Here is a 21,696-nt window from a genome sequence, read left to right on the forward strand (position 1 = left end):
TGCATGTTTAATACTTATTAAATGGTAAGGGAGGGAGTGTTCCTGTTCTACTTTTGCTTTGTAAAAGTCACATAATGAGCTTGGTTGCAGCTTTGACATAAAAAGTTCCACCAAACAGAAACTTCACCCAAAAAGTGGTTTTGATGTTTTTGTCAAAGTGCTCTTGCATCCCAAAAATACCCTGCCATCAAGATCGAGGCTGTAATTTGACTTTACCGGGTGTGTCTTTGTCTTACTCAATGAGGTTAAAAGGGAAAACATGCTACATTTGTCACATAAATCTGGCAAAATTAACAAAAGGATTTAAAGATAGCAAACTCAAGTGCAATAACTCAGTAATACCTGACCAATTTTGTGATATTTCATACAGGATTTATTTGGAAAAATATTAAGGTGATTTTTTTTTTCATTGGGCAACAGTCATAAAAACAATTCCTGTAAGATTTGACAGCGTGTTTAAATACATTTACATCAGAAAAGTCACATCGACTCGAAGTGCCTTATTTACAATAGACAAATTTGCAAAATGAAAAAAGATTTTAAATTACATCAAACTTCACGCACACGAAAAAAGAAACCACAAACACGTCGATCACAAATAACATTTAAATAAAAGAAATACAAGCTTTCCAAAAACAAATCAGTAACAAACATATTTGATGGCAGTGTTTTTCCTCAACTGATCCATGTAACGATCAGAGAACTTCCAGATACACACTGCAGTCAGTGCATATGCATACACAGTATTCGATTCAAATGTGTGTTAAATACATTAAAAATACAACCCATCATAGTGCAATGAGGTAAAACCGTCCCTACAGGAAGTGCAGCGAGTCCACTTGGCACGTTCCTGGGAAACAAACTTTGAGAGTCCGAGCCAGTATGGCCCAACGTCCTTTCCTGCAGTCACTGTGTTTACTTCAGTTGAGAACCAGCTCATTCTGAATATCACCTTCAACATAAGTTTCACAGCAGCAGTCACATGAGGGAAACCTTCCCTCTGGTTTGAGCAGCATTACTGGAGTAAAACCTCCTGTAGAACAAGATGAGCTACAGCTCCGTTGTGGCGTTACACCTGGAACGAGAAGAAATGGCATAAATTTAGCTTTCAGAAATCTCGATTTGAGACTTGCAGACTAACGTCTCATGGCTTCAAACAACAGAAAGCTTCTGGACTTACCTCGGTTGCAATAATACATTCATCCTTCTCCTCTGATAAAACAAAGACTGACTGGTACTTTGTGTCTTTGCACAAAGAATCTGTATGTTTCCTCTCTGAAGAATCACTGAAAATGAAAAGACTCAACTTCAGTACTGCATAACAACACCTTGTCGAAAGCAACCAAAATCCACACGCAACAATATTTACCTTTTTAAATGATTTCTGTGTTTCTCCTCTGAGTCGGACTCGAAATCCTCGCATTTTGTTGCTTCGCTCTTCTCAGTGTCCTCTCTGCCCAAGTCCTCTGGCTTTAGCTCATGAACAAGATTGTAATCCACTAGAGAGTAACGAGATTTGAATCCGTTTTTTTCTCCGCCCGTGGCGTCGCTCTGAAAGTCCACTTTCTTGTTGATGTTCTTTACTTGCGCGGTTCCGATGACGCTTACGGACAAGTCCTTGTCTCGGCTGCAGTTGTTGGTCAGGTTGTTCATGGTCTCGATCTCATTATGGCTGTCGACTTGCTGGCTCCTCTGGTGCAGCTTAAGACGGATGTAGACGACCAAGACGGTGCCGCCGATCAGGACTAAAAGCACTAAAATAATCCCAGCACAAACCGCCGTCCAAGGAAAGGCCCCATCGTCCTCGGCGTAAGAGTATCTTTTGTCGGGTTCCTCAACGGCGGCTTGTCCCTGTGAGTTCTCCGGGAGCAAGAACTGACAGTTACGTCCTCCGTAACCCGGGATGCAAGCGCACACATAGCGTCCATCCCTCTCATGACAAGTGGCACCGTTGTGGCACGGGTTGTGGAGGCACTTGTTGGCCGTGGAGGTGCAGTTCTTCCCGTTGTATCCAGGTTGGCAGGTGCAGGTGTAGTCGTTGATTCCGTCTTGGCACGTGCCGCCGTTCTGACAGGGATAGGTGGCACACTCATCGATGTTGTCTTCACAGTGCGTTCCAGTGAAACCCTCAGGACACTGACAAAGATAGGAGTCCACAAGATCTAGACATTGGGCACCTGCAGAATAAGAGTAAGATAGAAGACATGAGACAACTGATTCAAACAATCCCTCTTCAGCATTTCAGGGATTTGAATGGGAGCAATCAATGTACCATTCGAGCAAGGGTTGGAGCTGCAGTGATCAATCTTCTTTTCACAGTTGAATCCAGCGTAGCTCGTTGGACACTGACAGAAGTATCCTCCATCAGGGTTATCAGCGCAGCGTCCACCGTTGAAGCAGGGGTCGTCGGCGCAAGTCATGGCGCTCAGCTCGCAGTTTCTTCCGTAGAAACCAGGAGGACATGTGCAGCTGTAGGTGTTTTCAAGATCCTGTGAAATCCGGGGAACAATTGAGATGAAGTTAGGACATTGTCCTATACAACACATAAAACAGAGAGTCGCATATTTCTTAAAACTCACAGTGCAACTTCCTCCATTTCTGCACGGGCTGCCAGAGCATTCGTTGACCTCTTTCTCACAGAGGTCTCCGGTGAAGCCAGGTCTGCATGAGCAGGTGTAGCTTCCCTGGCCAGTGTTGGTGCAAGTGGCCCCATTCTGGCATGGTTTGTGATGTGTGCAGTAATTAAGATCTGCGACACAAAATAAAACATGTAGGTTAGTCTTCTCTGCTGCGTACAGAGTCAATGGACAACTCTAAACCAACAACTTGTTCAACTACTGAGTTTATGATGTCCAAAGGCTCACCTTGGTTACAGAAGAGGCCTCCCCAACCCTCTTGGCAGTTGCATTGCCATGGCTGTTGGCAGGTGCCATGCAAGCAGCCCGGATAGCGGATGCAGTCGTCACAGTACTTTCCATTAAATCCCACTCTGCATCTAAAAACACCAAAGAGGACCGGTTAGTATGTTGTTAACTTCCACAGCAATGAGGGTTGAGTGTTAAAAATCTCCATCGCACTTACTTGCATTCACCGGGTTTGTCGCAATACCCATGGTCTTCATCGCATCCCGGAAGACAGATTGCTATGAAGAGAAATGTTTATTTATTATTACCGGGTCCTTTCTGACAGACTCCATTATTATTATTCTGGCACAGCTTGACCAAACTGCTCACTCGTACTTTGTGGGTAACAACAACAACAACAACAAAAACTTCTCCTCACAACCATTGGAAGGACACTCTGGTTAACACAGTTGCACTCATACAAAAGCTTCCTAAACAAAAGCCCCTTTTTTCTCTAACTGTGGGTCAGAAGTCCCCTTTTTCACTCTGTTCATCCAACCCCCTCCCCATAATGTCCCAGAGTCGGCGCAGATAAGGGTGGACAGCTGGTGTACATGGTGCCAGTGCAGGACAGCTGCTCTATTGTCTACCTTCACTCTGCAGCTGCCCCCTTCCAACAATACCTCACCGCTCTGAGCCAATCAGCGCCCAGCGCTCTGCCAAGTAACCAATCAGGCGTTACATTTAATCTATGGCACGCGTGCCATTATTTGGCCAACGTCCCTCATTTGAATCACACAAACGCCTGTTGCTTGCTACCATAGCGACGAAGTTTGTTGTTGTTTTTTTCCTCACGAAATACCGAAGCAAGCATGCACTGAAAACTTTCAAAACACAGGTGATAAATATAGTTTATACTTACGTTCTGTGCAGTAATGTCCTTTCCAACCGGAGTTGCAGATGATTTCTCCGCGCTCTCCACAGGTAAAGTGGCCGAAAGTGTCGTCGCGGGGACGGCAGAAGACAGAGCATCCCTCGCCGTAGTAATGCTCATCACAAACGAATCTGTACGAGTACTTCAGCTCTGTCCTCCCACCGACCTGTAGATCTTGGGACCATTCCTCGCCCACTGTCAGGTGCCTTTGGGTGGTCACACGACTGATCAGGCGTTCTGGGTTTTCTGTGGACGTTTTAGATTTTGCGTTAGCTCATTCCCGTACAATGATGAACAGAAGCGTAACTTCTGTTAAATGCATTTCGCGTTAACTTACCTGTCGACAGATCATCGTTGGAATCGGTGTGCAACGCTTCGATAATCAGCGAAAATGTTCCCTGAAACATAGAAAATTACGTGTTAATATAGCCTAAGTTGAAAGGTCAAGATTGGAATAGAAACGCATTCCTCCACACATCCCTGCTGATTTACATATAACGGAAGATGTGAATGGCTTGAGGTGTGATCGCACTGGGGATTCGAGCTTCATTTTTCCGATTTCACACTTACTTACTGCAGTAAAATGAAAGGTTTCGGAATTTCACACTGAGCTGACAATTATGTTTCAACCCAGGGGATGTGACTTTTCCCACCCGCTAAAGCGTCTAAATACCCACATCCTGAGTCCTTATAAATCATTAGGGTTGTGATAAACCACATCAAAACGGACAAATAGGCTATCAAGATAACGTTATACAGTAGCCTACAATTTAATAAATAAATAAATAAACGCACAAACTACTCACCGGCCATGTGAATCCAAAGGAGAACTGAATGGGATTGGTGAACGAGCTGTCAGGAAAGCTCTCGGGAACTTGGAAGGAGTTTGATCCGAGCACTGGGGTAACGGACCCACCGTAAGTGCACGGAGGATCTGGAGACACATTGGCTTGGTAATGTTTCAGGCAAATCCTAAAAAAGGTTTTGCATTCACACTGCTGAACTTCTGGCGCGGATCCTTTGCAGCAGTTTGCGTTGCCTGTCAGCCCTTTCTTGTTAAGAAACTCCTGCAACTTTAACTCGAAAACCCCAGAACAAATCCCCTGAAAAGACATGCAAATAGAATCAATTACTTAAAGTTGCCATCATAATGTGAGATCATTGCTCACATACAGTAAATCTTTAATTACCTGGCTTATAACGACACACAGCAAAGCCGCTATCATAAGTCGTCCCATGGTGGAGATGATCTGAACTGTGCTGTGAAGCTTCCACGGGCCAGGCGATTGTATGAGACCGTGTCTCAATAAATCATTGAGGCTCGAAGTTCTCCACTCAGTGGCAGGCAGATGCTCTGTTGCGTTCACTTTATCAGCTCATGCAAGCCCATGAAAGTCTCCCTTGAAAAAAAATCCCAATTAAATCCCAAATACGAATATAAAGAGGAAACCCCGATGCGCAAAAAAAAGAGAAAAAATGGGGACGAACAAATTCCCTCAGAAGGCGAATACTCCAAGTTGTCAAAAGTTTGCAGTCCACTTAGTTTAGGAAGCAGGGGGGGAAATGCAGAAAACCCAGGAATGGGGTTCTTCTTATCTTATTTTCCGTTTATATAATTGGCGTGGAAATGATCCAAACTTTCCTCCCGTATACTCTTGTTTCCATGTGAGAGACTGACTGGATTGTGCGTGTTTAGTGTCCCAGTCCTCCTGCGGCCGGTTTTATACAGGCAGAGACTGCTAGGGTAATGAGATGCAAATGAGCTACTCCCCAATCTGGCTCTGGTTGTCACAAAGGGACACTTTTCAATCCACACCATCCCCAACAACCCCCCTCCCCAAGAAAAGAAGAAAAAAATCGGCAAATGGTCACTGAGCTGTAAAATGTGCAACTCTTTGCCACTGGGAGAGAGATAGAATGTGTGTGTGTGTGTGTGTGTGTGTGTGTGAGAGAGAGAGAGTAAAAAAAATAATTTACATACAGGAAAATAAGCAACCTTGAGAATCCTGTACATCCCACTCTGACCTAAAACCACAAATTGCATCACACATTGCAGGAATGTCGCATTCCTGATAACGGGACAAATAATAGCCTACAGCGGGGTTTATGTTGTGCTAATCTTTTCTATTTTTTCTATTTATTTAGTTTGTTTAAAAGGTCGTTGTAATGTTCATCACGGTAAAAAAAAAACAAAAAAAAACTGTATCTTGTCCAATCAACTTAGATAATTAATGTCAGATAACATAATAGGCCTATTTTGAGTTTATATCTCAATGAACTCAAATTTTTAAGGCAACCAGCCCAGGTAATTTGGGCTACCTTTTAAAGTTAAACCAAAAAGTATTACATATTTGAGCTAGTGACCTAAAAGGTTTGTTATTGTAAAACATAATAACAACAGGATGTCAAACCATCATTCTTTTCAATTTTTACTAATTTTTACTTTTTTTTCAGTTAACCTTAATAAATCCATAAATTAAAGCAATATATGGCTAATTGTATACCGTGGCATTTTATGACAACATTTTTATCAATTAGGCTCCTATCCTCGCATATTCAGGTCATGCAAAGAGAACATATTTATTCTTATGAACCTTCTTTGCTTTTTTTAACAACACATCTTTCGTTTCAGTGGTTTAAGTTTTGGTGACTATAAGTTCGAGTTTCCATCTGGATTGTAAACGCTGAACTGGTGTGTGTCGCTCGCGTGGCTGTCATTAAGGCACTTTGTTATTGTGTGTGAGGGGAGAATAAGTTCTCTCTCTCTCTCTCGCTCGCTCTCTCTCTCTCTCTCTCTCTCTCTCTCTCTCTCTCTCTCTGCGCATGCGTGGGCGTTTGTGGAGCGTGTGTGAGAGCGTGAATTTTGAGCGCGTGTATCTGTTTCTTTCTCTTTGTGTTTTTTCTTTCGTTTTTTTTTTTCTTTCTTCTTTCTTTTGAATTTGTTTGTTTCACTTGTTTTTTGTCTTGTGTGGTGTTTATTTGTGCTGCCTGCTTTCTTGGAAAGCATGGCAGCTCAGGCTGGTACTGGGCTCGATGTTTTAACACGCCGTCACGGAGTTAAGATCGTATCCGTGGCGAGTGTAGAAACTTGTTGTCTGGGTGTAGGAGAGATTGTTGGTCACCAAAACATTCTCTCCGCATCCAGAATGAATGGTGCGACCGTGATTTTTTTAAACTCGGTGGAAAGAGCAAATGAGGTAGTTGCGAGAGGCATAATCATTGATGAAATACTTACACCTGTTCTACCGCTGTTGTTACCGTCAAAAAAAATCACAATATCAAATATCCCTCCGTTTCTCAGTGATGATATTTTGAAACAAGCACTATCAAGGTATGGGAAGTTGGTTTCACCGATTAAGAAGATCACGATCGGGTGCGAGTCTCCTTTATTGAAACACATAGTTTCATTCAGGAGATTTGCGTTCATGATCATCAAAGATGACGCGGAATTGGACTTGGCTCTAAATTTTCGTGTGGATGATTTTGAATATGTTGTGTTTGTTACCACTGATAAAATGAAGTGTTTTGGATGTGGTAAATCGGGCCATTTAATACGTTCATGTCCTGATAAGAGTGCAGCTGGAGGTAGTGCTTCAACTAAAGATAAGCCTGCGTCTGAACCGGCTGAGGTCGGTCTGGCTGAAGCAGTGCCGACTGTGGATATACCTGTTGGGGAAGGAGCAACTGTTGAGGGGCCTGTGGAAGCCGGATCGACCTCGGTGGAATCATTAAATGAAGGTAGGGACACTTCTTCAGAAACTGTTGCTGCAAAAACTGTTTTGTTGAACAGTGATGTTGAAAACATGGGCGATGTGTCTGATATAGAAACAGAGAGTAGGCTGTTCAAAGTGCCAACAAAACGGAAACATGTGGAAAAGATCAGTCACATAAAGTGTTTTAAAAAAGGTGAGGTGGTCGAGGGTGATGAGGATCAGAAAGAGTCAGAAAGTGGAAGTGAAATGTCTGACTCGAGTACAGTGTTGTCACAGAGTGAAGCTGCTATAAGCAGAAGTTATGACGTTGATGACATAAAACGCTTCCTTAATACCACAAAAAACAAAAGGGGTGTGGTTGTAAAGGATTATTTTCCTGACTTGAATCAGTTCTATAACAAAGCTAAAGGTTTATTAGTAGATGGGTGCCTTTCGAACAGGGAGGTGTATCGTTTGAAAAAGATTGTGAGGAAAGTTGGCACGGAGTTAAATGAAAATGAAGACTAAGAACTTTAGTTATATGATTTCACTTGTGTTTTTTTGTTTGTTTATTTATTTAAGTATGGCTGAAGTGCGGATTGCCTCCTTGAATGTCAATGGTGCTAGAGATTATAGAAAAAGAGCTGAGCTGTATGAAATTATCAAGCAGAAAAAATTAGATGTCACTTTGATTCAGGAAACACATAGTGACGTGAATAATGTGAATGATTGGATGAAGGAATGGGAAGGCTTATCTTTTTTCAGTCACAATACCACTTTAAGTGGAGGAGTAGCAATATTATTTGCAAAAACATTTAATCCAGCTTCATATCAAGTTAAAGAATTTTTGAAAGGTCGACTTTTAAAAGTGAAAGCACAAGTTGAGAATTGTAATTTTGTTTTTATTTGTGTGTATGTCCCCAACTCAACAATTGATAGGATGTTGTTTTTGGATACATTATGTTCTGTTTTACAAGATGTTTCTAATGATGATTATTTATTTCTGGGGGGAGATTTTAATTGTACAGTGAGTAATTGTGACAGAAATCATATTGAACCCCATATGCCGTCAAGAAAGCGTCTCTTTCAAATAATAAATAAGCATGAATTAAGTGACGTGTGGAGGTTTTATCATGAGGATAAAAGGCAATATACTTGGGCACATACACGTGGTAATGTTTTATCTTTGGCAAGATTGGACAGATTTTATGTGTTTAAACATCATACTGGTATTTTTAAAAATTGTTGTATTTTTCCTGTTGGTCTTTCAGATCATTGTATGGTGCAATGTTCTTTTATTTTGAATTCTGTCAAGCCAAAAAGTGCGTACTGGCATTTTAATCTAACGTTGTTAGATAATAAGGATTTTATACACACGTTTAAGTTGTTTTGGGCCGATTACAGAACAACAAAAGATTCTTTTCAATCAGTTCAGAAATGGTGGGATTTTGGTAAAGTGCAAATTAAACAGTATTGTCAGCAGTATGCTCATAACAGCACCAAAGTTTTAAATCAGTCAATGAAAGACTTAGAGAATGACATAATTAAGATACAGGAATTGGCGGATTTAACGAAACAAAAAAGTTATCTGAAGATTCTTTCTAAGAAAAGAAATCAATTGGCAGAATTATTAGGGGTTAAAACACAGGGGGCTTTGGTCCGGTCAAGATTTATAAGTCTTGATCAGATGGATGCACCTTCAAAGTATTTTTTTAACCTTGAAAGGAAAAACGGGCAAAAAAGAATCATTCACGCTTTGCGATCAGAAGAAGGAATTCTGTTGTCCAATCCTGTAGGGATCAGAAGTAGGGCAATTGGTTTTTATGAGACACTGTACAGAAGTGAAGTAGGATCAGACAATATCAGTAAAAGTGCTTTTTTTGAGGATTTACCAAAGGTGTCTGATGAAGGTAATGCAGAGATTTCAGGTGCGCTCAGCCTGGGAGAACTGCATAAGGCCGTTCAGAGCATGGAATCCGGAAGGGTGCCTGGAGTTGATGGCATACCCATAGACTTTTACAAATGTTTTTGGGAAGTTTTAGGAGAGGATCTCTTAGAAGTCCTCAATGGTAGTTTGGACGAAGGTCTTCTACCTTTGAGTTGCCGGAGAGCAATCCTGACCCTTCTTCCCAAGAAAGGAGATCTCACTGAGATCAAAAACTGGAGACCTGTTTCACTTCTGTGTAGTGACTATAAACTTCTTTCAAAGATTTTAGCCAACAGATTAACAAAAGTTATGAGTAAGGTGATCCATCCGGACCAAACTTACTGTGTTCCCAAAAGGTCAATTTTTGATAATATTTCCCTTATTAGGGATATCTATTATGTCTCTAAGTTGTCAAATAGTGACATTGGCTTGATTTCGCTTGACCAGGAGAAAGCGTTTGATAGGGTTGAGCATGCATATTTATGGGAAACATTAAAAGCATTTGGTTTTAGTAAGGGTTTTATTGATAAAATCAAAGTTTTGTATAGTGATGTTGAGAGCATACTCAAAATTAATGGTGGCTTGTGCACTCCTTTTAAAGTTTTTAGAGGGGTGAGGCAGGGATGCCCGCTCTCTGGAATGCTATATTCACTAGCAATAGAACCTCTGCTGCAGCAATTGAGGAAGAATGTACAAGGTTTTAAATTGCCCAATGTTGAAAGTATAACAGTCTCTGCGTACGCTGATGATGTAGTAGTGTTTGTTAGCCAACAGAGTGATGTAAAGGTTTTAATGCGTGTACTTGATGATTTTAAAAAACTGTCCTCTGCTAAAATTAACTTGGAAAAGAGTGAAGCAATTTTAATAGGGGATTGGAAAAATGTTCCGTTTGCCCTTCCTCCTGGCTTGGTTTGGAAGAGAGGAGGTTTTAAATATTTAGGGGTTTTTTTAGGAGATGAAGTGATTGTACAAAAAAATTGGGAAGGAACTCTTGAAAAAGTTAAAGGTAGACTTGAAAAATGGAAATGGTTAATCCCAAATATGTCATATAGAGGTCGAGCTTTAGTTATAAATAATTTAGTTGCTTCCTCTTTATGGCATAAGTTAACCTGTATTGATCCTCCTTTGCGTCTCTTAGCAGAGATTCAAGCAATTTTAGTTGATTTTTTCTGGGATAAGTTACATTGGGTTCCTCAGAGCATATTGTTTTTACCTAAAGAAGAAGGAGGGCAAGGATTGGTTCATATTCAAAGTAGAGCAGCAGCTTTTCGTTTACAGTTTTTACAAAGACTTCTTGATAATTCTGTAACCTCAAACTGGAAAGCAGTTGCATGTAAAATATTACAAAATGTGGGTAATTTGAAAATGGACAGGAATCTTTTTTTCATGGACTTGTCAAAGGTGAACCTTAATGGGATGCCTATTTTTTATCGTAATGTTTTTAAAGTGTGGAAAATGTTCAGAGTGCAAAGAGAAGGACATTTTGAATCTCTTTACTGGCTCCTCAAAGAACCGTTAATATATGGAGCACGGTTCGATTTAAAACACAATGACTGTTCAATTCCTGGACTTACAGAAACACTTGTGGCATCCAAAATTTGTACTATGGGGAGTCTAGTACACTTGACAGGACCAGACTTTGGGAATATGGAAGGAGTTGCTTTGAGTTTGAAAATTAAGTCCTTACGATCTGTTTTTCATTTATTACAAAAATGGAAACAAAAACTCACTTTTGATGAACTGAAACTGTTATCAGAATACTACGAACACAAAATTGTTCCTAATGAAGAGGATGTATTATCTGAGTTTTTTATTTTTCCTATGTTAGATGATGTTTCAGGAATTTTTTTAAGCTCTGGAAAATCTCTATGTTTTAATTTTTTTTCAAGTACTGGTAAATCTTTTTATAAAGGTTGTGTTCTTGCTTTTAATAAAAAAGCGCTTAATGAGAGGGTTGATACACCATGGCGTAATGTTCTACAACTTGATGATGATAATAAACCAGAGTGGAGATCATTGTATAAGCCACCATTAGGTAAAAGAGTTGGGGACATACAATGGAGACTTTTACATGGTGCGATAGCAGTTAATGCTTTTATTTCAGTTTTAAATCCTGATGTTTCTGCAGAATGCCCTTTTTGTTCTAGTAGAGAGACTGTTTTTCATGCTTATATGGATTGTGTTAGACTACAAAGGTTGTTTAGTTTATTACATAATTTATTTTATAGTTTTAATGAATCTTTTTCTATAGACGTATTTATTATTGGTTTTAGGTATGTTAGAAGAAATAGGTTTATTTGTCAGTGTTTAAATTTTCTTATAGGTCAAGCGAAGTTGGCAATTTATATGAGCAGAAAAAACAAGATAGAAGGGGGTGCTGATCAAGATATTAATATTATGTTTTTAGCCACTGTCAAATCCAGAATACTTATTGATTTTCGTTTTTATACTTCCATGAATGATGTTATTACATTTGAAGAGAAATGGTGCAAGAATGAGGCTTTGTGCTCTGTTATTGATGGACAAATATTTTTTTCTCATCTACTAATGTAGAAAAAGCTTTGTGTGTGGTATAAAAGGTAAATGGAAAATTAGTAAATGGTGAAACTTGTTTTGTGAAAAATTGTAAATAAAGTATTTTTTCAAAATTCAAAATTCTCTCTCTCTCTCTCTCTCTCTCTCTCTCTCTCTCTCTCTCTCTCTCTCTCTCTCTCTCTCTCTCTCTCTCTCTCTCTCTCTCTCTCTGTGCTCTCAGCTGTATGGTAATTCACACAGCACCTGCTCCCCTCACAATGAGTTCCCCTCTCTACACGTCATCCCTCACAAAAGTACCTAGTATAGTATAGCTTCTGTTGTTGTGGTGTTTTATCAATTATTTTGCGTTTAATTTGACGAGGAAGTTTCCAATACGTCTTTTTAATCGTTCGTATTGTTAAATAAGTCGCGCTCGCGCTCTTTTCGCTCTGTCTCGTGAGCGTTTGTGTGTTTGTGTGTGTGAGGGTGGTCTTCATTAGTGCGTTAATTAAAAGCGCTCGCGGTTTTCAAATCCATGGGAATGCAACAATACGTGCACAATTACGCGTTGTAGGGAGCCCACCGAAGAAAATAATTCAGTCCTATTCGAAGCATGCATTAGTGTTTAATCGAACGGGTTTGCTGATGCGATGGGATGTTATCGCGCGACAGGTGTCATTGCATCACACACTCCGCTGGCCGTAAATAAGAGCGGAACCGTGTCACGCAGCTATCATCACACTATTCTTTGCCCTGACGTTGCACACATTTCCCGATTAGCCCAGCAAAGCGTCCCTGAAAAGCATGCTGAAAACCCTCAGATTTATGCCCACTTCGCTTATTCTTTTCAAGCATAATTTATGCCACGCGATTCTGTCCTGGTTAAATCAAGCAGAAAGCTCCTTTCTCGCATTCCTCCTCTTTTCTGAAGGTGGACTATGGGGAGACTGTTTAACTTAAGTGTTTCTATAGGGGGCTGTTGTACTTTAACTCCTGCCCACCAGTAGTTGCGGCAAACAAAGCCGGGACTCGAGCTCTGACTCTTCATCTTTCTTTGCGCTTTAATTTTCATTGATTCTGAATACAAGGGGAGCCCTCGGGGACTCTCTCTGAAGACGCGGACAGCCCCCCTCCCCAAGCCAACCATCTGCTACCAACCAAATGGCGTTTTTTCACATCACAACTGCATGTCTCCACTGCCTCTCTGGGCAGTGCGCGCGCACGCGGGCTTCCTCCGAACGAGACTGGAAGCATGTAAAGAAGCAGAAGCACATGAATGCCGCTGATGGGCCATATGGTTAGGGAAGCTTCTGGAAGTGGCCGTGGGAACACAGAGTAACGGCGTGTGGGAGGGTGTCTGCGAATCGGCGCAGATCCGTCAAAAATTAAGTAGAGCGCAAATGTTTGATTTTCTCTCTCGGCGGCGCAGTCCTATGTGAAAGTGTTGTGGCATCAAGCATGTGAATACGTTTTAACCTTATTTTTGTGTTAAGGAAAAAGACAATAGAATATATTGATGATAGTAGATTCCCCCATCGTGACGCAGCAAGGACTCGCGCTGATTAAAATAACAAAGGATGTGTCGCGTGCATGGCTCGGGTGGCGCGCTCATTATGAAAAAAAAAAAACAATAAAACGCACTGTGAATCAACTGCATCCGGTCTAGGAAGTTACTTTTTCTTTTTAATTACTTGAATCAAATGCTATTTTGAGGAAATGCTGCGAGAGAGAGAGAGAGAGAGAGAGAGAGAGAGAGAGAGAGAGAGAGAGAGAGAGAGAGAGAGAGAGAGAGGTGAATTCTTCAACAGACTCGAGGACTGTCGCGTGCCGTCGTCCTTTAGGGAACATCTGCCCCTTTCCCTGGGGTGGTTTTGTTTATGTGAGAAACTTTGGTTCAAAGAGGAAGAAAAATCAATAGTTCACCCGAAAGAGAATAACTTGTGCCGCTCATCTAAGCTACATTGAATTTCTGCGTCTGTCAAATGTTAGGGCACATCTGCTGTTTCTATGCAGGTATAATTAATAGCTGAAGAGTTGAGTGGAAAAAATCTAAACATAAATACAGGTTTATATCATCAATGTCATTCTAGTTGATTTTTCCCTCTCTAATCAGCTTGTGAAACTCATGAAACTCATAAAAGTAGGATTGACATATTGGATAGGTCCGCATGCCCTAATTTAGCGCTAAGTTTTATATAATGGGGAAGATGCTCCCCAAGAACAAAGAACAATCTTTTCAATTGTAACAATAGATATAAGTTTAGCATGCATGTGGAGGATGATGATGATGATGATGCATAATCCAATCTCTTATTATCTGAAATAAATGGGACACAATTGGCTAATTTTGTTGTTAGCACAAAATGTGACCCCACCCCCCAACCCATAAAGACCTTTGACATAATAATATTACTATTTATACATTTAGTCAATGTGTCTGTACTGTAAAATATTACAGTGGTATGAATAAGTTTTGGCACCCATGCTAAAGTTGCCTAAAAAGAGGTATAAAAACTCATCTTTTGGATATTGATCTTAATGCCTTAATTAGAAAAAATGAGGAAAACTCCAACCTTTAAGGACACCAATTTTCTTTGTGAATGAATAATGTATCATAAATAAATAAATGTTTTTCCTTAAAATACAGGGTGCGCTAAATTCCCATAGAGTCAGGCAGATTTTTATTTTTAAAAGCCAGTTATTTCATGGATCCAGGATAATATGCATCCTAATAAAGTTCCCATTCCTTTGGAATTAAAATATCCCCACATCATCACACACCTTCCACCACACCTTGAGATTGGCATGGGGTACTTTCCATAAGATCATCTTTCAATGCAAATCAAACCAGCTGCTAACTGAAATAAAACCATGCCAATCTCTAGGCGTGGTGAATGGTGTGTGATGATGTGGGGATATTTTAATTCCAAAGGAAAGGGAACTTTATCAGGATGCATATTATCCTGGATCCATGAAATAACTGGCTTTTAAAAATAAAAATCTGCCTGACTCTGGAATTTAACATAGGGGTGTCCTGACTTATGCACCCTGTATTTTAAGGAAAAACATTTTATTTATTTATGATGCATTATTCATTCACAAAGAAAATTGGTGTCCTTAAAGGTTGGAGTTTTCCTTATTTTTCTAATTAAGGCATTAAGATCAATATCCAAAAGATGATTTTTTTATTCCTCTTTTAGGCAACTTTAGCATGGGTGCCAAAACGTATTCATACCACTGTAAATAAACTTGTATTTATAGCCTACTTTGGCAATTTAGTTAATAACAGTTAAAAACGCAGTGATAGACAAAGCAGAATCTGAAAGGTAAAAATGATTCTTTGACATATACAGGAATATTTACTTGCCCATATTTTAATTGAAAAATATGTCATAATAGTAACACTATGAATGCAAATTTTCACTCATCTAACTAGATTTTAATGAACGTGAATATGTCTTAAATGTACATCTGGAAATAGCCTACTGAATAATAACCCCACTAATTATTAAATTAAAAAATATTACACTAGTAAAACACTTGGAGCCTTCTGTGACAATTCTCCACACATCTAAAAACATGAAGGTGTCCACAAAACCTTCATTAACAGATAGACACAAAAAAAAAAAAAAAATATATATATTCAACATAATACACTGCCAAAGATCACTATTTTCCAGAGACACAAATCAGTTGACCTCAAAACTATTTCAGCTAAGATGAAATTTTGTGTCATCTTTGGTCAGGAGAAAAAAAAATGAAGGTGGGGGCATTTTTCGCAATTTTTATCCTTATTGTTATTCTTTAATAGTGTCCATTCATTTATGGCCTGCATATTTTTGTATTTAAAATATGTATTTTGCAAAAATTACAGGGGAAATAATGCCAACTAAATACGGGGAGAGATACTGGGTGTTTTTTTTTTCATACAATATTAAGTCTTTACATAATAAACAGAATAACATTTCTTTATTAACAAACACAGTTCTCACATTTAAATGAAATACCTTACTAATCTAGTTAGAAGATGTATTTGTCGCTTTTGATTGGCTGCTGAGATCGGCGGAACAGGAAGTGAGCGCAACATTGTAAACAAACTCTCCAGTCGCTTCATGTAGCAGCCGTTCGTCAGAGAGCGTTCAACGCGAACTAACTAGTCAACTAGTCATATTATGCGTGACGCCCCAACGAATAGTGAGTCAGCTTTTGTTTCTTTAGCAGCATTGGGTTAAATATCTGTGACATTAAGTGACAAAATATACCAGTTGTCCATCTGGCAACGACGCAGCATTAATGGTGAAATTCCCAGCATTCACACACAGAGGTGGTCAGGTTTCATTTTAAATGACCTGATGTTTCTCAGGAGCCAAAATGATTATAATGAGTAAAGAAAGAATATGAAAACCCATAAACTGTCTGCAGGTACTGATTGCCGAGACATCGAGCATATAATGTGTTGCCAAATTGGAAAATCATTGAATGAACGGTGTGAGACTACAGGATTGATTTTAGCATCGTCTACTTAATCGTCTCTAGTCTATTCAGACTAAAATCTTGTGTTGATACAATGAACATATTATTTATTAAACGCATTCGCTATTTTAATTTTGAGGTACTAATAGGAACTACTTAAAACGAGGGAACATATTTAAAAATCCTCTTAACCTCTCAGTAAAAATGTTGAACTCTCAGTAAAAAAATGATTTGTTGTCATAGTCATAGCTGGTGAAATATGGAAAGGACCCTCTGGATGAAGACATTTAATATATATTGAATAATGAATGAATAATTGAATATGAATAATTTCATAAATATCGACAGTCTGTAGTAATAAATCTAGAATCTAATGTCTCTATATTTAATGTTTAAAGTTTAATGTATAATCTATTGATTGACTTGAGATTTTACATTGTAATAAGAGAGAAAATCTAACGAAAGGGTGCATTAATGTTCATGTACGCATTTTTATGTTTCATTTCAGGTGCATGAACCTGCAGATGACCTTTTTGCGCAGCTGAACATGGGTGTCAAGGGATTGCAGTACTTCATGGAGACATGTTGCCCAGACACTTGTGTGCCAGTGGACCTGAAACAGATGGCACTGAATCATGCCAAAGCCCATCCGGACATCGCCGCCACGCTAGTAGTGGATGGAATGGCCTGTTTACGATACTGGTATCGCTGTCAAGCTTGGGTTCATGGTGGTCAGTGGCAAGAGTATATGCATATCCTTCAAGAATTTGTCGATGCGTTCACGGCTGCGGGCATGCGCTTAGTCTTTTTCTTCGACGGAACGGTCGAGGAGCAAAAGCGGGCAGAATGGGTGAAGAGGCGTCTGAGAGTCAACCAAGACATAGCAAGAATATTTCAGCACATTAAGACTCACGGTGTGCAGCCAAACAGCAGAGACCTTTTCTGCCTTCCCTCTGGACTCGCAACCTTCTCCAGATTTGCCCTCAAAAGCCTTGGTCAAGAAACAAGATGCTCGGTCCGAGAAGGAGATTACGAGATTTCCGACTATGCTTTGTCTCACGACTGCATGGGCATCCTTGGGCAAGATACAGACTTTGTCATCTACAACACAGCCCCGTACTTGTCCATTAGTAAACTCAATTTAAACAACATGACAACAGTTCAGTTCTCCAGAGAGAGGTTATGCCAAGTTTTAAAGCTGCATATGACTGACCTTCCTCTCTTGTCCTGTCTGTTGGGTAATGACGTAGTGCCAGAGCATCAAACGCAGCGTCTTCGCAACAGCGCTTTGGCGTCATATCGAAAGAAACGCACGCAAGTTCAGGGAGACAAGGTCTACGCTGTTGCAGAGTTCATTACTGCTCATCATCCCAGCAGGGAGGAAACTCTGATGTTAGTTGAAGCAGAGGAAGAAGCTTTAAATAAGGGAATACGCATATATTTACTTCCAGGGCAAACGTCCCCTTGGTTAAGGTGCAGCCGTCCCTTTCCTGAGTCTGCTGTGTGTTCGATGGACAAGTATGTACCCAGTGAAATATTACAGGTAAGAAGGAAAAATGCAGAGTTTGAGACCATTATTGTAACATGCAAATAAACTTTTTTTTACTCTGATAATTTGGTTTGTATTCAAAAACATTAAAAATGGAGACCTTTGGGGACTCCCTTAAATATTGAACAAACACACCAGAAGTAACGTACCTATTGTTTCCATGTCGCAGGCAGCGGTGGAGAAGCACATGCGGGCTGAGTGTTTCCTGCTCTATAACGTGTTGTATGATGGAGTCGTGGACTGCAGTAACTCATTGGAGGATGAGGATGAGGTCGAGTTACCACCGCAGGCCGTCTTATATCTGCCTGTACGAGAACGCATCTATGGCCTGTTTCTACCAGTCCAGCCAGGTGTGTTTCGTCTCTGTATTTACTCCGAATTTAATGGGATTTAAAAAGTGTTTTGTTTGGCTTTTCTGATTAAGTTGTATTGCAACTGTGAAGAGGAAGCCAACTAAATGAAGAAGAGCATTTTCATTTCAATAACATCATCTCATGATTTGTACTACGTGCCGAAGCTGAATACTATGTTCGGAAAGGAAATTATGGATTCTACGGAGCCCCTAAAGGGACATGGTGATGGAAAAAAAAATATTTCAATGCTTTTGGGTTCTCCCGCAATTTGCGGCATCATGGCCGCTATCAGTATGCTATTGAAATCGCGTACTCTGTATATAGGGAGCACATTTAACAAGTGTCCTTGCTCTGCCCCTTTTATCGAGGATGCATTATGGGAGGACAGTTGAACTTGAGTCAGACAGGTATCCCAGATTGAGTCTCGCACCACCAGCAAGCATCACTGGCCCAGGAGAAAACATATATAATTAAAAAAAAAAATATATATATATTGCTATCGTGTCATAAAATGTATAGTTTTACAGGCGAGAATGCAGTTTCTCAATTTGAAAATGTGATCTGACGTGTGATCCAGGCAATAATCAGAGGATATATTCATCACATATTGCCTGAACCACATTATTATGTTTCAGATTTTTTAAAATGAAAACCAATAGAGGAAGGAGGTGTTTTATATCATATTTTGTTTTATTGTTAATATTCAGTGAGGATGACCGGTAGGGCTGGGTAATAAATATCGATTTCTCGATATTAATCGATTCTCATTTTTACGAACCGATATCGATTCTTAAATCTCAAGAATCGATTAGTCATCCTGTTTCATTTGAATGAATGGATCATTGTATCCCGGCTACGCGCATCCAAAAAATCTCAATAATCTTTGTCCTTTGTTACTATTAATATGAAATGAAGTCTCAATTTTCAAATTACGTCCATTTTTTCTCTTTAGAATTTCAAAAACATAAATAACGTTTTGGCGCTGTGGCGTGAGATCGCTCAAGAGAAGCAGCAGCGCTGATCTCTCTTCCGGCTTAATAATACCAGTTACCGCGCGAAATAAACATGAATGAGCATCTGAAAGTGTGTTAAAAGATAGAGTACAACTTATTGAAATTCGTATCATGTAACATTGATTCGCTCAATCAGCTTCAACCGTGGAAAGACGTCAGTTAAACAGCTTGTAATCAATGTCATGTATCGTCATATTTGCCTCAGATAACCCACATAAACTCATTAGTCAGATAGAAAAAAATAACTCCAGAGAGGAGCATTTTGCTAAATATATACACCATATTACATATGCATTATAATCTTAATGTTCTTCAATATTTAATGCATACTTGAATAAATCTGGCAAGTTTTTTATGACAGCCACCATTAAAATGTTTATATTTCTTATAATCTTCTTATTATAAAAATAAATAAAAGTGTAATTTAAGTGTTTGTATAGCTACAAAACAGTTCATTATTACCTTGATATTAGGCTAATGAAGCATAATAGGCTACAACTAGACTCCCATAGTTTACAGCATTAAGAGATTTGATTCCCTTTAGAAAAATGGCCATTTATTGTAACTGATATATCCAAAATAATCAATATTGAATCGAATCGGAATCGAATCGAATTGCAAGCTTGTGAATCGAAATCGAATCGAATTGTGAAATTTGTGTCAATACCCAGCCCTAATGACCGGAGTAGCAAGGCGAGGTGAGTGACTGCTGTTCCATTCCCAGAATAACCAAACTTTCGTCCTCCTGTCCTCAGAGTTTGTGTTTGTTGAGTTAAACTTGCCAAGTCCGAACTACCAAAGACGCAAGTTCGAACTTGTACGTGGAATTTATAAACGCTTAATTTCTGTAGTGTGAACAAAACATCCTGTCAAAAAGCATTATAAATGGCTCCTACCAGTGTTTGCTGTCAACTAAAACTATTAAAATTATTTTAACTTATTAAAATTGTTTTGTTAATTGAAATAAAGCTGAAATATATCAATCTTAGATGAAAATTAAAAATGTTGCCTGGCAACTAACGGAAATCAAATAAGAAGTACTAATGTTACTAAAATCTAGTACTGAAATAAAAATAAACTAAAGTTAAATAATTATTTTTTTTAAAGTAGTTTAAAGCTTTATTAATCTCCCTGGTGCAATTAATTTAAACTGTCATAGTGCCTCACATATAACACGTAACGCATACATTCAAATACTCAAAACTACACACAATACATAAAAAAAAACAAGTAAGAGAGAAAAAAAGAGGATAAAATAATAATAAAAATGACAATCAATTACATTTAGTACATAAACAAATTGCTTCAGGCACAAAAATAAATTTATTGCAATTTGTTGAACATCTGATTGTCCTTGTCGGCCCAGGGGCATCCACTCCGAGTCCGAGTGCAACTGTGTGTGTGTGCTGTCTCCTATTACTTTGTGAGCCATCCTCAACATTTGCTGGTCATAATAAGATGTAAGACTTCTTAAGGAACACCCATAATTTTAGAGCATATGTTAACAATACCCTGCAAACGATTTTTTGTGCTTTTGTGCGGTGATGAAAACCAACAAATAAAAGATACTTTCAACAAATGAATTGTAAAATAACCTGAGAACAACTCTCTGTAATTGGAAAGAATTAAACTTCCTCTGCACAAACACTATTTGGTGTGAGTTTTTAATAATTGCATCAGAATTTTGGTTGAACTTTAACCTGTAATCAAAAACATTAATGACCACAGGTTGAAGTGCCGGTGTTATCCTACTAAAATGAATGATATCTCTTTAGTTTTTGACACATTTAGATCTAGTTTCATACTACTACACCAAGAAATAAAATGTACAAAACCGAACCATGTTCCTGATCTGAATGTGAAAGCAAAGAAAGCAATACAGTGTCGTCTGCATATTTTACCTTATCTTGTGAACTCTGACTATCATTTGCATACAATATAAACAAAATCGGGTCCTTGTGGTGTCTTAATATTTACTATATCCGATAAAATCCCATTAACCCTAACCCTCTGTTGCTTATTTGTTAAAAAAAAGGTTAAAAAAAATGACAATATCAAAAAATTACAAAAACATAAGCTACAGTATTATTTAAAATGAAATGTGTAAATATAAAAATAAAAGCCAATTCAAAATATAAATTAATACTATAAAAGTATATAAATAATCATAAAATTATTTATCATTTTGGTTCCCAACATCATGGAAAACTTGGAAATATGAGAATTTTAATTTCTAAGAAAGTTAAAATCTTTAGAAGTCATGGAAATTAAATAGAAACGTTATATGTAATGTAAATGTTATATCTAAATGTTGTTCAAATTATGTTTGACTTGTGAATAATATTTTTTGTGCATACCTTGTTCAAAGTAAAGTATTATTTGTTTGTAAAATTTTGAA

General features: G+C 38.8%; 2 protein-coding genes across 6 annotated transcripts in view; one reads left to right on the forward strand and one right to left on the reverse strand.

Moving 5' to 3' along the window:
* Nucleotides 1-355: 355 nt before the first annotated feature.
* dldh (dihydrolipoamide dehydrogenase) lies at nucleotides 356-5,481 on the reverse strand. Its single transcript, XM_039690674.2, has 11 exons — nucleotides 4,968-5,481; nucleotides 4,584-4,880; nucleotides 4,115-4,175; nucleotides 3,766-4,023; nucleotides 3,082-3,142; nucleotides 2,865-2,995; nucleotides 2,580-2,749; nucleotides 2,273-2,489; nucleotides 1,370-2,177; nucleotides 1,181-1,286; nucleotides 356-1,075 (listed from the first exon to the last, which is right to left on the reverse strand). Exons 1-11 carry the CDS (start codon nucleotides 5,013-5,015, stop codon nucleotides 1,070-1,072), a joined length of 2,163 nt encoding a protein of 720 aa, XP_039546608.2. The 5' UTR covers nucleotides 5,016-5,481; the 3' UTR covers nucleotides 356-1,069.
* A 10,483-nt stretch (nucleotides 5,482-15,964) lies between these two features.
* fam120b (family with sequence similarity 120 member B) overlaps nucleotides 15,965-21,696 on the forward strand; it is an 80,556-nt gene continuing 74,824 nt past the window's right edge. For 4 of the 5 annotated variants that reach the window (XM_089117300.1, XM_089117303.1, XM_089117302.1 and 1 more), the window contains exons 1-3: nucleotides 15,965-16,104; nucleotides 16,892-17,926; nucleotides 18,102-18,282. In XM_089117300.1, the coding sequence (XP_088973426.1) occupies nucleotides 16,931-17,926; nucleotides 18,102-18,282 (1,177 nt within the window). In that variant the 5' untranslated portion in view covers nucleotides 15,965-16,104; nucleotides 16,892-16,930. The remainder of the gene's footprint in view (nucleotides 16,105-16,891; nucleotides 17,927-18,101; nucleotides 18,283-21,696) is intronic. The other variant, XM_089117304.1, reaches the window with a different exon arrangement.

The sequence above is a fragment of the Pimephales promelas genome, chromosome 11 (genome assembly GCF_988280905.1).
Source record: "Pimephales promelas chromosome 11, fPimPro1.hap1.1, whole genome shotgun sequence".
Lineage (NCBI taxonomy): Eukaryota > Metazoa > Chordata > Actinopteri > Cypriniformes > Leuciscidae > Pimephales > Pimephales promelas.

Coding starts and splice junctions, on each gene's coding strand:
- dldh (XM_039690674.2), bottom strand. CDS start 5,015: ATGGGACGACTTATGATAGCGGCTTTGCTGTGTGTCGTTATAAGCCAG. Junction 4,881..4,967: donor TGTGTGTCGTTATAAGCCAG/GTAATTAAAGAT, acceptor ATGTCTTTTCAG/GGGATTTGTTCTGGGGTTTT. Junction 2,178..2,272: donor CTCCAACCCTTGCTCGAATG/GTACATTGATTG, acceptor CTTATTCTGCAG/GTGCCCAATGTCTAGATCTT.